The following is a 14,616-nucleotide window of genomic DNA, read 5'->3' as shown; positions in this document are numbered from 1 at the left end:
AGAAGGACTCAATGAATAAAAAGTACAAGAGGATACAACATGTATGTGTTCTTTTTTTTGTTTGTTTAACCTTTATTGAACCAGGTGAGTAGAGGTAACAACCCTACATGACAGATCTGGCCAAGTCAGCAGCATCAACACATGGAACATACAACCCCTAACCATTAAAATATCCACACATTAACCATGCACAGCTATTTCTAAGCCATTTACTCCTCAGTGCAGTGGTTTCTCTGGTGGAGCTGCATTTCTAGAGTGCTCTCTGCTGCTCTACTCTGTTGAGGTTTGTTCAGTGGTCAGTCGTTGTAGCTGCAAGTAACTTTTCTCAGAATCCAAGATGGCCACCAGACAGCCACACCTGTTAACCACTGTTGACACATCCTGTCAATTCTTCCACTGCAGGGGAACCCTAGAGGTGAAAAAGATCATGTACAGTAACACCTAAAGTAATCAGATCATTCCTTTATATTGACATATCTATTTTATTTAAGTAGTAAATTACAATTAACTATGTGTGAAATGGACATCATGCATCAGAATCTACGCATGGAAAGTGTATTTCATGTAATTGTTTCAGCTTTTCTTGTACAGTTTTGTGCATTAGCTGTAGTTTGTGTGAGTAACAATTATAATTTTGCCGTATTTTGTAGACATCAAGTGCAGCAATGAAAAGGCTGATAGAATAGTCCAGTGCTGATGAGTATAGTGACAACAGTGACGAACAATAGAGGATGAATAGAGCCTGAAACGGTAAAATGTACCAAAATAGGTTGAAACATGTTTTTGCAAAGCATAGAAAGAAATAATTGTTCATAGATTTACCATAAAACACATTTTATTTGTATTTTTACATGAATATATTATATATATATATCTATGTATTCAGTATGTACAGAAGACAGTGCTGCAAGGTTTTGTACATTTTGTGCTTCTTATTGATATTCCTCAATATTTAGGTTTTGGCTCAGATAGGTATGTTAAACTGTGTGAAGAATAACAACGTCAGAAACACACACACACACACACACACACACACACACACACACACACACACACACACACACACACACACACACACAAAAACTCCACTATGGGTCAAACGTACAATTTTTGACTCACTAACCAATAAAGTGTGGTAAATAAAGTGTTTCTCCTCCCTCTGTCTTGAAATTGAAACAGAGATTTAATTAAAGACACCATTTGACCTTGATGTGCATATGCAGACACAGTAAAACTGTATGTCTGTGATCAAATTAGACAGCAATAGAGATGTAAGGCTCACATTCGACAGGGCAGTAGGAGAAATCCATAAGAGAGAAAAAGAAAGGTGAAAACGACGTCGAAAATTTGTCCGAAGAAGCATTAGGGTGAGTGAAGGTGTCGGGCTGGAGCGATGGGACAGGGTTAGAGTTGCTTTGAGGAAAAGGGTGTTTGAGTGGGGGGAACTCGACTGAGTGAGGAAGTAAACTGGCAGATTGAGGGGTACTGTTGTAGTCAGAGAAGGAAATAGTGGTTTGATACGGTTTCAGAAAAAGACTGAAGGTTTTAAATTCATCTGTTGGACAAAGAGATGATTCAGACCGTTCTTCAGATGGCTCTTTCTCTCCACCTAGCTGCATCTTACTGTCATAGCTGCTGACAGCTTGGCAGTAAGTCGTGGACAGGATGGGGGTAGAAACAGTTTTGATAGTCTGAGCGGGTAACACGTTAGAATAGAAGTAGGAACTAGAGGACAGGTCCATGCTGCACGTCATCCTGGCTCCAGTTGGGCTCCTGATGAACATCGGTCTGGTAGTTAGAGGAGTTTGAGATGTTGACACTGGGACTAGTGAATATGTTTGCAGGTCACAGACGTTTTGATAGCTAATATCCTGATCTTGGTCGCAGGTCTGCAGCTCGCTTTCACCAAGAAGAACAACTTCTGAGTATTTGATTTCAGACCTTCCTGGTACCACTGAATGCTTCATACTCTGTGATAATAGACAAAAGGCAGGTATTCAATTAAATGTCTCAAGATTCTTTAGAAAGCTCTGTTTCAGACGTGGAAAGAAATGCTTTTGCTGCCATCTAGTGGTTGAATTGTTACATTTACTGTCGTTGCCACTTGTAGAAATTCATTTAGAGATCAGAGATTGTCTGTTGTCCATGTGTTTTAAGAGTTTTGAAATCTATAATCTGTACATTACGGTGCCACATTAATCTGGGTAGATCTCAAATCTACATGTTCTCAATATACTGGAATCAGCTTCATCTGTGAACATTTTAATTACAGTATGTTCAATAAAAGCTTTCCAGTTTTTTATATTACTGCTAAATTAAAGTATGACTAGTGTTGCAGTTACTGTTGGATATTATAGCCAGAGGCTGTATTAAATCCCAAAGCTAAAACCAATAATACAATAATGTGTATCTGTGTTTCTACTTTTAGACTTCAGCACCCTGATTTTAGCACACAGCCTCAAGATCACTGGTTAATTAAAAAACTTTAAATAAATTCACATTTTCACTTTTATAAAAGGCTACAAGATTTCCTAAAATAGCTGGGAACTGTCTTATGAGTAATGGTGCATTTGTTTGTTAGAGCAGCAGGATGGTTTGGATTAAAAATAAATGTATGTCACCCATTAATACTATGGCCCATAATATTACACATAGACAATGTCAACAGGATCAACTCATTCTTAGTTTTCTTGGGATTTGTTTATAACAGGCATACAGAATATTATCAGGCATTAAAAAAACACTTCTCGAAGCAAAAAGGCAACTGGCAGCAGTAGTTTTTGAGGTTACCTCCAGGGCGGTTTTTGGGGTCCAGCGTGCCAGACTGCTGTGGGAAGGATCCGGGACATGTTGACACAGCTTCTGTTTCATCCTGCAGCGCCATTTGTTAAGAGAGAAAGTATGCGGTTGTACTTGTGTAGTTTACTTTGGGAGTGTGACTGTGACGTCATTGGTGCAAGACCGAGCTCTTACATGTTACTGTGCGCCAGGCAGGCCATCAGCACCAGCAGCAGAGACGTCATCATGAGAGGAAGGATGGCGTACATCACTACGGAGCTGTCCTCAGAGTCTTCACACACATAGATACGCATGCACAAAATTAAATGACAGCAACAGCAATATGTTTTTTTTTATACTTTATATGTGTGTGTCATCTCTTCACCTATGTGCACATTAATGATGGGTCCTGCTGCTCCGGCACCAGTGTCGGTGTTTGCCCGCATAAAGATGTCATAGTCTCCAGGTGGCAGATTCTTTAGAGAGTAACCATGAATATGACCAGGCACAGACACACCTGAATAAATAAAAATGAGTGCACACAACTTTTTTTTTTTACTTCTGTTATTATTTTTGGTGACTCTTTCTGCAGTGTTACGGTTGTATACTCACTCTTGGCTGGTTGGTTTACAGTGGAGTAAAAGAGCGTGTAGTTTCGGATGAAACCGTGAAGCACCTCCACAGGTACAGGACTCCAGCTGAGCCTCACTGTGCTACCGGAGATCTGCTCCACCTTCACTACAGGACCAGCCGAGGGAGCTGTGCAAGTGGAGAGATAAGTGCAGAGCAGAAAATGATGACGATGATGATGAATTTTATTTGTATAGCACCAAATCTCAACAGAAGTCATCTTTACGATGTTTAAGAACTTACAAAATAAAACTGTATACAGAATTATATCAAAAACCCAACAACCCCACTTGAGCAAACACTAGGCGACAGTGGAGAGGAAAAAACTCCCTTTAGAGGAAGAAACCACGATCTCTCTCTCTCTCTCTGTTTCGCAACAAGTGATCTGATAAAGATGCACTTGCTTCACCAGGCTCAAGGTGTCTTCGTCTGATAAACAACGGGGGCCTAAGAGCCACTGGCGCGAAGGCACAAAGTGTGACAAACTCCGTTTCTTTGGTCAGTTTATTGAAAATAAATGGCAGCCACATCATTTAAGGTGAAAAAGATTCAGATACTTCACAAAACAATCACACCCCCAGTTGCAACAGTTGATAATAGATGATGTACCTCCTTCTGCTGTATAAATGTAGAGTGTCCTGTTTTTTCCTGCCCCTCGTTCGCCATATAGCGCTTTGACAGAAACTGCATAACGCTCCATCGGTTTTATTCCTTCTAAAACAACATGAACAAGAAAACTATTATCAGTGACTATTCACAAGCAGATGGCAAATTTACTTAAGCTGAATGTTATATCAAATAAATTATTTCATCTCTATTTAAGCTAAAGTTTAACCATATTTTACACATCTTTAGTTTTTTGTATGTATGGTTTTACCTGTGATGACTGATGCTGTACAGGAACTGTTAAGCCTTTCCCAAAACAGGATGCTTTTATTCTCTCTGACAGCAAACCACTCCAAGACAAAACCGGTCACTGACTGATCAACTGGAGCCGTCCAACGAATGTGTAAGTTACTGTCATCGAGTGCACTTGCAGTGATTTGGCTCAGGGAGGGTGGTTCTGAAGAGAAGGAAGGGAGAAGATAAGAAAAAGAGAAAAGTCTGTCAGGGTTCATCAGAGTCTGTTGTTAAAAAATGCTGATTTAAGTATAGTTGATCTGCAGGATATCAGCAGCTATTGATGTCACGACTCATGAGGAGTCTAACTGAGACCCTACCTGTCTCAGTGGATCCAAGCAGCCATATCTGTGCTTTAGGGGACGTCCCAGCAGAGTTGGAGGCTGTTAGAGTGCAGGAGCAGCATCCAACAGGAAGGCGCAAACTACAAGACGTACTTGTGTGGTTCAAATCTCTGCAGCTCCCATAATCACTCAGGATTTGAGTACTTTCTGTCTCACAAGTCACATTGTAGAAGAGAACTCTGCCATTGGCCAGGAAGCGAGGCAAGGGCTGAACAGCATGAACATAAACCATGAGAGAGGAGACCAAGTGGAAATTAGCTGCTGCTGCTGATGATCATGATGGTTTTAATCAGACGATCCTGTGACATTTTATTCTCTCTTTCTCAAGATACAGTCGTACAGTTCTGCTCTCGAGTGCAATAAATTAAGAATGCGAAGGAGGCATAGAAACAAATAAGGAATAGTTCATGGGGAGATGGTTATGAAAAACTAATGAGATCGCTGTTATTAAAGTGTGAACTAACAGTCAGAAAAGATTACATGAGCATCAAGTCGTGACTTAAATTCCTACAGTTCAACAACACACCTTCCAAAGCAGTGAGACAAGTCTCCATCTGTTCCTGTCTCTTTGTGTTACTTGTCTCCAGAAGGCTGGTGCTGCAGATGGAGCTGAAAGTGAGGGGAAAGACACAGAAAAACATTGCCAAAGGGGTTTTTATATCTCATCTGACCTAGGAACACGTCAGGATCTCACAGGCAGGGCGGGGCGTAGGTGGGCAGCAGAGCGTATTGCCTACTTTTTACTTTACTTCTTACTTTACTTTACTCTACCCGGATATGTGGCAGAAAAGAAATGAATGGAGAAAGATGACCTATAGTTGTATTCATACTTTCAGACTTGTTTTGTGCTGAAATATACTTGTGTCATCTACACAGTGGTTTGTTCACAGGGTCATGTGTCTGTGTGGGGGGGATTTTTTTTCCAACCCTATGCAAAATTTAACATTAACTTTGCCTCTTAGTTTGGATCCATCTTCTGTTAAATGGCTGTCAAACACGAGACTACTATACTACCTAAAAAACTGTTTTTTATTGCCTTCTTCTTGTTTTTATTGCTGCTATTAATCAACACTGGTTCCAGTATTAATGAAGTTTACTAAAGGATTGACAGCTTCAGCAAAGGCAACACGCATGTTTGTCAACTCAGCTTCCTCTCACCGTCCTCTGCTGTCTTTCCCCGCTGTGCGTTGCTCCATCGGCTCCAGGGGCTCGCTGGGCCCCGGTAACGGTGACGAAGCCTCACGGTGAATGAAGTGTCGGCTTTGAAGAAACAAACCAGGAAGTCGAAGCTTTTCACTGTCACGTTTTTCACCTGAATATGACGCTGTATGTAGAAGAGTTGTAAGATGAGATAAACTTGTGGGGGAAACCACACACTTCCTTTGCTCTCTTTCTTAGTCTGAGTCTGAGAATCCTGTTTTACTAACATTACAAACAAGGATGTCATGCAATTTAAAAATGGGAAATGCAGTCTTAGTTGGCAAATAACACAGCTGTGTGGGCAGGTTGATTATCTTGCAATGCTACACCTTGAACCTTTCCTTGATGAATGACTGTGTTTCGTCACACAGGTACAGTGTATGCGGTTTTGTGTTTGGATTTGGGAGTGGCAGACCTGTCCCTGTGCTGTGAACTCAATCTGGGAATTCAGATTTCCAGCTTCTATTTCCGAGGTAGACACAGGAAACACAGACAAGGTTCGGCTCCAGATCAAATTCAGACATTGAGGCATCCCGGTCACCGGCTTTACACTGTTCAAACTCACTGGAGGCAACATCACTGGAAAAGAAAGAGGAAGAGAAAGTTAAAAAGTAAGAGACGAGTAAGAAGGGTACAAGCAGAGAGAGCACAACAGTCTCACCTTCAGTTCTACCAGGTTGACACCGTGGAGCAGACGATATGTCCCGGGTATGAGTGTGTGCCGTGATGATGATGCAAAAAGTGAACCTCACAGACGAGCCGCTGATTCCTGCCGTGCAGCTGGTGTTAGGTGTGGTGCAGGTGAACGTGCTCGGAGAGCTGTTTGTTGTTACGGGTGCAGCTCTACACATCCCATACGCACCCAAAACACACACACACACACACACACACACACAGACGCAAGCCAAGACACAAACATTGTTCATCTAAGTCCTTCACCTGACTTTGGGTATAACAATCTACAAACAGACATAATACACAAAGAGGTGCAAATAACATCCCCAAGTCTGTCAGACAAATAGATAAGAGGTCATGTCAGGGATGTGAACATTTGCATGTGCAGTCACAAACATGCTGTCAAAAATTATCTGACATGCTATCAAAATTTGAAATTACCATGTTGCAACAAATATTACGACTAACAGCAGACAACATTGCACAATAAACGGACCGGGGGGGGGGGGGACAAAGTGACTCTGTTTGCTGTGTATGGGGCCGGGCAGCCACAGACCATGCTGACCCCTGTCCATCACAACATTTCAGACCCCAGGTTATTTTAATGCTGTGGCCAATCAGTGTATATTTCAATTTGTCAGCTACATTTGCCACCTGCAGTGCACAGGTGGGACTCAATTAAGCCAACACATGCAACGTTGCTGCTCACATTTCTTTAATGTTTAACTGTACAAGAAGATAAAAAATAAACACACCGTAGTTAGGTTTACTTGTCAAATTTTACAGTGAAATAAGAGTGGAGCTAAGATGGAACCAGTCTTGACACAGACACTTGACTAACACCGTAGACTGCTACAGATATTAGGTTAATGAGAAGCTTGTTAAAATCAGAGTTGTTCACCAATCAGCATGTGCTCTGGTTGCGCTTCAGATAAAGAAGAACTTTTATCACACTAGATTTTGAAAGTTAACGACTTTGCTGTGTTAAACAAATTCAATATGTCATGTGCCAAAAACTCACATGCATGAGAGATTGAAAGCTGATTACAAAACCAAGCACTTGCCTACAGCATGCAAGAACGGCAGGGGTACAAACCTTCAAACCTTTCTATTGTATGTGCATAAAACACAACAGTGGGATTGGATTCATCACTACATTTTGAAAGTAAATATGTTTGTAGCAAACAAGATAATTATGTTTTGTGATCATCTTGTAAGTTGATATAGTAAACAGTTGACAGGTGCCTAATTACACATGCAGCAGTTACAGTAAAGCATTATGATTCATATGTAGTTGTAGTTGTGTCAATGGAAATTCAGTATTAACTCTACTTTAGCACTGCACCATAAACATGGAGGTAAATGTTGGTCTCTTTTGCTGCTAAATGCTCCACTACGAGTACCGTGATAGTGAATAAAAACAGTAAATCTATGTGTCGGACAGTTAAACACTGTGTTAAAATTCAACTAAATATACAATATACATATATCTGTGCTAAACGGACATATGCAAATTAAAGGATGAGGCTGGGGAAATTCAATTGTTTTGTTTTTTTTAAGAATATAAACAAGTATTTTCTTTGTAGTCAATGCCAAATCATATTGTTTGTTTATCCATCCTCAGATTTCCTTTGTTCTTATTGAGTTTCTTTGTGTGTGTATGTGTTTGTATTTGTGTTATTTTGTAGTTGTGCGGTGTGGTTCTCTTCTGGTTTCCTTCCTTTTTAACAAAGAGCAGCCGTCACAACACAAAGCTATTGCCCTCTGGGATTAATAAAGTTTCTTCAATCTCAAATTTCTACTATACAAATCCACTGTTGTCCAGAAAGTGTTAAAAATACATTGATGAAGCACACCCTTGTAGTGGGTGGAGGTTCCTTTATGAAAAACATGGCCACTAAACTCTTTTCTGCGTCAGTAAATACTCACTGCTGCCACCTATGCATATTTAGCCTCTTGAATTACTAAGTCAAATCATTATTAAACAGTATCTTTGTTCAACAATGTTACTATATGAAGTATAATGTATAATAAAACGTGCTCCACAGGACAATCTATAGGCTCGGGCTCATATTTGACATGCTTGTTCCTGTACGTACATGACCTCAAAGTATTCAAGAAATGTTTTGCTCACCCACTCTTCTTCTGGATTTGCAGAGTGTAGTGTGTTGCTGGTGCGTCTCCAGCCTCCCAGCGGCAGGTGACATTAGCTCGATTCAGGAACACACAGCCAATTAGCCGTGGAGGTTCATGGGCGGTTGTACTGGACATGGCCGGAGGCAAAACTGAAGGTGATTAAAAGTAAAAATCAGGTTTATCTGTTCTGTGAGCCAATTGCTGCCACACATTAGAACATGCATTTTGCTTGAATAACTTATTAAAAGGGACCATGGGAGAATTGTGTGGCTGGATAGTGCAGTGATAATATCACTGCCCTCCACGCAGGAGACCGAGATTTGAATCCCCAACTGTGGCCTACCTCCAGCAGGGGCTCGTAACCAAGACCTCCCTACGCTTACCCTGCCTTTGCATTGTACCCCTGTAAGTTGCTTTAAATAAAACTGTGCTTTGTTAATTTAAATAAAACCAGATTTATCTTGTCAAACAACGCATGAAAGCTGCAATTCTTGTTTGTTCTGATGTTTAGACAGAAGGTCAGACAAGACCGTACAAGACATTTGTCTAGGTATGGCTTTCAAGACTTTCCCTGCTGGCTCAGTTTCCCAGTCAGTAAGTGAGCAATTAATTCACAAGTGGCCGGGAGCTTTCTGTACCTGGCTTCTCCCTGAGCCATGTGTTTTTGATCAGTTTCAGAAATAATGATTTGGTAAAATCTCCAGCAACTATCTGCATGTGCTGCACTAAGGAAGCTGCAGTCACTCGAAACATTATAAACAGTTAATCATGTGAAGGTTTTAATGGGACCCAAAGAAAACCAAACTAAGTAGTAAACCGCTTTACAAATCTTGGTAACTGCCAGATATAAGGTAGTGCACATGGGGTTTTAGAGCTGTAGCGCTGTAAAATAAGTTCCCTGATGAAACAGGGTTGAAAGAACAGTGAATCAAAACCAAAAAAATGAGCTGAAAGAGGTTAAAATGCTCCAGAAGTGACAACAACTGCACAGGTGAACAATTATTTTCTGTCAGTAAATCTAAAGGAAAGACCAAATATGTCTGTATCCCTAATCTGTGGATGCAAAAGCTGTTTTATTCTTTGCCATAGAGCTCCATTGTTGCTCAAAAACTATTCAAAACACAAGTTTCACACCTTCATACTGTGTGAGAGATCTCTCCAATACAAATATAGCACACACTGATAACAGTGACTGATTTCACACTAACCCAAATATCTTAATTTGCAATAAAAGCATCATGATCAAGATGTGAGAGTGAAAGTCTGCTGGGTGAGAACGGTCTCCTTAAGTCGTGTCAGGTCAAAGCAAATTGTTAGTCACGACTGAGACAAGCATGCCAATACACAGATTCAGAGTTTGTGGTGAGGGCCACACTATTTATCTCCAGGTTAAACAAGTTTACATTATATGAATCAGAACTAAGACTTATTGTCCTGTAAACCACACGGAGCGTAACTTTTCTCCTGTAAATGCAGGAACCGTGCGCATTTACGCAAATATCAATGCGTCACTGTTAAAGCAGAATCTAGTCAGTCTGCTCTGAGTCAAGAAAGTCCCGACACTTACCCAGGGCGAGTCCAGCCCCGAGCAGACAGGTCCACATCGCAGCCCGACTCCGCTCCATCAACACCCGCCGGTCTTTCCCAAGACGAGTCTGCGCTGCCGCGCGATTACGCAACAGGAACAGTCTCTGATTTTATACTAAACACGTATGTTCCGCCCCGTTGTTTGGCCCCAAACGTGGTTTGCAAACTGAGGTTCGAGGTGCGCTGAAGGGGCCGTCATTTCAGCATAAATGACTCCTTGAAATTAGGTTTTGATTAAACTTTCATTTCGTCTACATGCAGTGCACAAAATAAAAGTGGGGTTCACTTACTCCGCGCACTGCAGACGTCAAATTGTGATGTCTGATTTAGTGTTTAATAAAGGTTTAATAGAGGGATCAGACTAAAATCGAGTCATTTAGACTTTCAAACACCGACATTTCACTGTACAGCAGACTCACTGGCATTTTGACTCATATTAACAATAACTTAGGAAAACAATGAGCGCGCCACAGGACCTGCTCCAGGACGTGTGCTGCAGGGTGTCTCAGAGCAATTTCAGCTGCAAATCTCCCCGGCTGTTTGTTTTATTTTATGATCTCACTGTGAAGTTGCGACAAGTTATCTTGTTCATTATAACAAATGGTGCACATGCTCACAGTGGTAGTTGTTAGGAGGCATTCAATTCATACACAGGTGTGCAGTGAAGAGAAGAGAAGAGAAGAGAAGAGAAGAGAAGAGAAGAGAAGAGAAGAGAAGAGAAGAGAAGAGGAGAAAGAGAAAACACAACAAAAAGAACAGAAATGATTCAGAAAACACAGACAAGAGGACTCTATAAATAAAAATGCATAGATACAGTGCTAAGACAGGTTAATGCAAGACAATGCAATAAGAAAACTGTTTCCTGATAGGAAAGGCGCCCTGCCTTCATGTTCAGTACTTAGATTAAAGTCCCATCAAATAAAAACTGCATTTCGAAGCTTTCATCTCATAATCGTCTTTCCATCATAAACCCAAATGTCTTCAATGTACAGCAGAAACAAATGACTTGGCCTTGTCATTCCAGTTCAGTGCTTTGTGTTCCAACACGTGAGCCAGTCTGAGCAGCTTTAAAGCATCTGCACTTTATTTCAAGTTGAGTACCTGCTTTTTACTGCAGTGGGGTAGAAGGTGAAATTGTAATTTTAAAGAGGCATAGAAATCACTTCATCACAATCACACTCCTGAAGGAGAGAAGGAACAATCAACACTTCTCCGGGGACCAGACACGCCGTCCTTCCTATTTCGAGCTACATTTGCGAGGCAGGGGCAGACAGAGCTCTTGTATCCGAGGCGAGGGGGTTGCAGAGCGGGCTGCCCGGCTAACAACGTATGGGTCACATCCTTCAAACAGAGCTTTCCTCTCTTTAGGAACGGACAGTTCAATAGTTCTCTGACTGGCAGAGTGGTTTCTCACTGCTTTGGAGATGGTCCAGTGCACTGAGCGCTCCCCCTTGAACTTGGGGTGGTCATGCTTAGGAGCTGAAAAGATGAAGTTATTCAACTGGGGTCAAACAGAAAATAATTGTGTAGTGATGAAAAACAAAACTGTGTTATAATATCAGAAGGGTTTTCTCATCTAACTCTTTATGAATGGTACAGAAACATGGTGCAAAGACTTACTGGCAAGGAGCTGAATATGAGCTGATGCTTTGAAGGGCAAGTGGATCATGGGTCCAGGGTTAGCTTTGTGACTGAAGACCTCAGACGTCTGCCGTCTCCTAGGCTGGGCAAGCTGGCAAATCCGTGAAGAGGCAACTGCTGTCTGTGTCGCTCTGCTCAACTACAATCACATTTTAGGTTAAGAATGGGATTAGAATGAAAAAAAAAAAAAAACCCTATCGATTCAATTCAATTTTATTTGTATAGCGTTAAATCACAACAGACCTTACTAAGTATAATTGTACACAGAATTATATAGAAAACCCAACAATCCCATCCTATATCAAAAACAAGCTTTCAGGACTCAATCAAACAAATGAAATTTGGATTAATTTCATTCATGTCTTGATTCATCTCAGAGCACTTTCAATAGCAACTAAACCATAAAGGGTGATGAATACATAAATATTTTTAGGCATGCTAGCAGAGTGGCTCTGGAAATGTATGTCCAGCACATTGGTCAGACTGAAATGACTTTATTTAGACCTGTTGGATGTAATAATTGGTAAGAAACGTGTTCTCTTCATCACAGACTGTAATTAGTTTGGTGAGCCCAAACTCACTCTCAAGCAGCATTATGTTTAGGTCAAACCTTTTTATTTGTCCAGTTCTTTAATTTAGCTCTTATTTTAAATGGTCTTTATAGTAAACGTAATAATGCGTAATAGTGTTGCTGCTGTGAGCAAGTTGAGAAGCTGCCAATTATGGTCCAGTGCTCATTATGAAGCTGCGTAATGTAGACAGATAACAACTTTCCTCTTTCCTCTTACATTAACATTATAAAACTAGCTGCTTATGCTTAGTCAGCTTCAAGGAAGAAACTAAACCACTGATATTATTGCAAAGTTTGTAGGTCATATATTGATTTGCTCAACTTACACACAGATGACGAATCCCCACCTTTAATTTAACAAGTTACTTCATGTTTTCTTAATGTTATAGTACTTTTTAGATGTCTGTATTGCTAAAGGCACATGCACAAAACCGTTTTTGTCTTCTGCAAATAAGCAACAATGTCCAAAGCCGACTGTGGACATTGTGGCACACCACAACACATTGTGATATATTACGTACAGTGTAGTTCTCGGAAAATGGTGTGTATGTTACTCACAGGTGCCAACAGTGGACGGTCCGGCCGCCACCCAGCTGCAGGAACCTGAGGTTGAGCAAGTCTACACAGCCGCTCGGATGGGACGGCCCTGAGAGCCCATTCTGTCACCTCCCATATGGGAGATCCTCTGGGGAAGAAAAGAGAGATGAGAAGTAGTGGAATAAAAAATTAAGAAGGGAAATGCAAGCGTAGACAAAATAGGGCACGTAAATATAGATTAAAAGATATGAAAAAGAGGAAGACGAAGACAAGAGAAAAGCAGAAGGAAGGAGGCAGGATGCTAGATAAGAGCAAAAGACAAAAGACAGAAGACAATAACAAATAGAGCCAAAGGAGGATGAGCTTATAGAGCTCTTATAAAAGTGTCCTGTGGAGTTTTCTTGTGAAAAGTGTCTTCATTTATATCAGTATTGATCAAACCACCATGTGTGTTCTCCTAAAATACACTTTAGCTTTATGATAAGGTTTAGCTTTATGATAGTAGTACCACTTTACTCACCATCTACCGTACTAACTAACATGAAAACTCTGAGCATCAGATTTTGTCAGGGACAGAACAATGACATATGCACATATTTGCATATTTTAGATTAGATTAGATGAGATTCAACTTCATTGTCTTTACACATGTACGAGTACAGGGCAACAAAACTCATAGAAGATAATATTCAAATAATGTATGAGCATAACCAGCACAAACAAAAAGGAGTAAGAAGTACCAGAACATAGATGGTAAAAGGACACCCAACAAAGAAATCACACATGCATCAACCGTCATTAGCAGTGTTCTGCATATTTACATGACTTGTGTGTAGAGCTTTTTACTTCGGGATAGCTCCAGCCAACGAGGGGTTAACTCTGTGAAGAAAAACAAGTCTGAATAGGATCACGGGGTTCGGTTTGCAATTAAATTAAGGAAAAAAGAGAGAGAGTGTGATAGAAATGTACCAATTCTGGTGGTGGATCCAATCCTCTCTGGTGGCAGCTCATCCAGCCAGTAAACTGAGCGACTGGAGAAAAGAGGATTCATCAGAGAAAAGAGAGACAGAAAGACTGAGTTGGGAGGGGGCCGGTCACACGTACCGGTCTGGATATTGGACTCGGTTGGGTTTGGGTTGAGCGAGCTGCTGTATCCGAGTTGCCATGGAAACAGTAGGTCCCTGATGGGGAAAAAAGAGCACATTGTATTTGAAATGATCCCATTATCCAACCTTGACAGACGTGACCGAAGGACTGTTTGTTTCACACATCTAGTGAGAAAACTGACGTGAATCGACTCAACAATGTGTTTTCATTATTGATACATCAGTGTGAAGTTTGACCTTCACTGGGCAGAATGATGTGCAGCTCACTGAAACATCAGTGTTTTTACATGATCACTTTACATTTTAGAGCTTCAGGTCTCTAACGTGACAACTAGTTTAGAAGCTTATTGTGAGGCAATATAAAATACAACCTTGAATCTACATAGACGCAACACAGAGGACCTTTCAGTCCATACTCTACTGTGTCCAGCAGGTGCATCATATATTTGCAATTCATCATATCTGTTTTTTTAAATGACAAAGATTGAAACATTTTAAACACTAGCTTGTT

General features: G+C 40.8%; 2 protein-coding genes across 2 annotated transcripts; both read right to left on the bottom strand.

The window, feature by feature from the left end:
- Window positions 1-777: 777 nt before the first annotated feature.
- LOC113147763 (interleukin-6 receptor subunit beta) lies at window positions 778-10,317 on the bottom strand. Its single transcript, XM_026338975.1, has 14 exons — window positions 10,231-10,317; window positions 8,662-8,812; window positions 6,514-6,695; window positions 6,268-6,431; window positions 5,811-5,976; window positions 5,179-5,261; window positions 4,629-4,860; window positions 4,286-4,471; window positions 4,018-4,122; window positions 3,391-3,537; window positions 3,164-3,295; window positions 2,974-3,070; window positions 2,791-2,872; window positions 778-1,970 (listed from the first exon to the last, which is right to left on the bottom strand). Exons 1-14 carry the CDS (start codon window positions 10,286-10,288, stop codon window positions 1,254-1,256), a joined length of 2,502 nt encoding a protein of 833 aa, XP_026194760.1. The 5' UTR covers window positions 10,289-10,317; the 3' UTR covers window positions 778-1,253.
- A 1,170-nt stretch (window positions 10,318-11,487) lies between these two features.
- On the bottom strand, window positions 11,488-14,190 carry theg (theg spermatid protein). The gene is made up of 6 exons (XM_026340167.1): window positions 14,104-14,190; window positions 13,969-14,030; window positions 13,821-13,878; window positions 13,021-13,147; window positions 11,871-12,030; window positions 11,488-11,729 (listed from the first exon to the last, which is right to left on the bottom strand). The coding sequence occupies exons 1-6, from the start codon at window positions 14,163-14,165 to the stop codon at window positions 11,488-11,490; spliced, it is 711 nt and encodes a 236-aa protein (XP_026195952.1). The 5' UTR covers window positions 14,166-14,190.
- Between the last annotated feature and the right edge of the window lie 426 nt (window positions 14,191-14,616).

Source organism: Anabas testudineus, chromosome 22 (assembly GCF_900324465.2).
Source record: "Anabas testudineus chromosome 22, fAnaTes1.2, whole genome shotgun sequence".
NCBI lineage: Eukaryota > Metazoa > Chordata > Actinopteri > Anabantiformes > Anabantidae > Anabas > Anabas testudineus.
This window is presented reverse-complemented; position numbering and strand designations above follow the sequence as displayed.

Excerpts from the sequence above, each read along its gene's own strand:
- LOC113147763 (XM_026338975.1), bottom strand. The coding sequence starts at position 10,288 with ATGGAGCGGAGTCGGGCTGCGATGTGGACCTGTCTGCTCGGGGCTGGA. Across the intron at positions 8,813-10,230 it reads CGGGGCTGGACTCGCCCTGG|TTTTGCCTCCGGCCATGTCC; the intron begins GTAAGTGTCGGG and ends AATCACCTTCAG. Across the intron at positions 4,472-4,628 it reads GCTTGGATCCACTGAGACAG|AACCACCCTCCCTGAGCCAA; the intron begins GTAGGGTCTCAG and ends CCTTCTCTTCAG.
- theg (XM_026340167.1), bottom strand. The coding sequence starts at position 14,165 with ATGGCAACTCGGATACAGCAGCTCGCTCAACCCAAACCCAACCGAGTC. Across the intron at positions 12,031-13,020 it reads ACCGTCCACTGTTGGCACCT|TTGAGCAGAGCGACACAGAC; the intron begins GTGAGTAACATA and ends ATGTGATTGTAG. Across the intron at positions 11,730-11,870 it reads TCATATTCAGCTCCTTGCCA|CTCCTAAGCATGACCACCCC; the intron begins GTAAGTCTTTGC and ends TCATCTTTTCAG.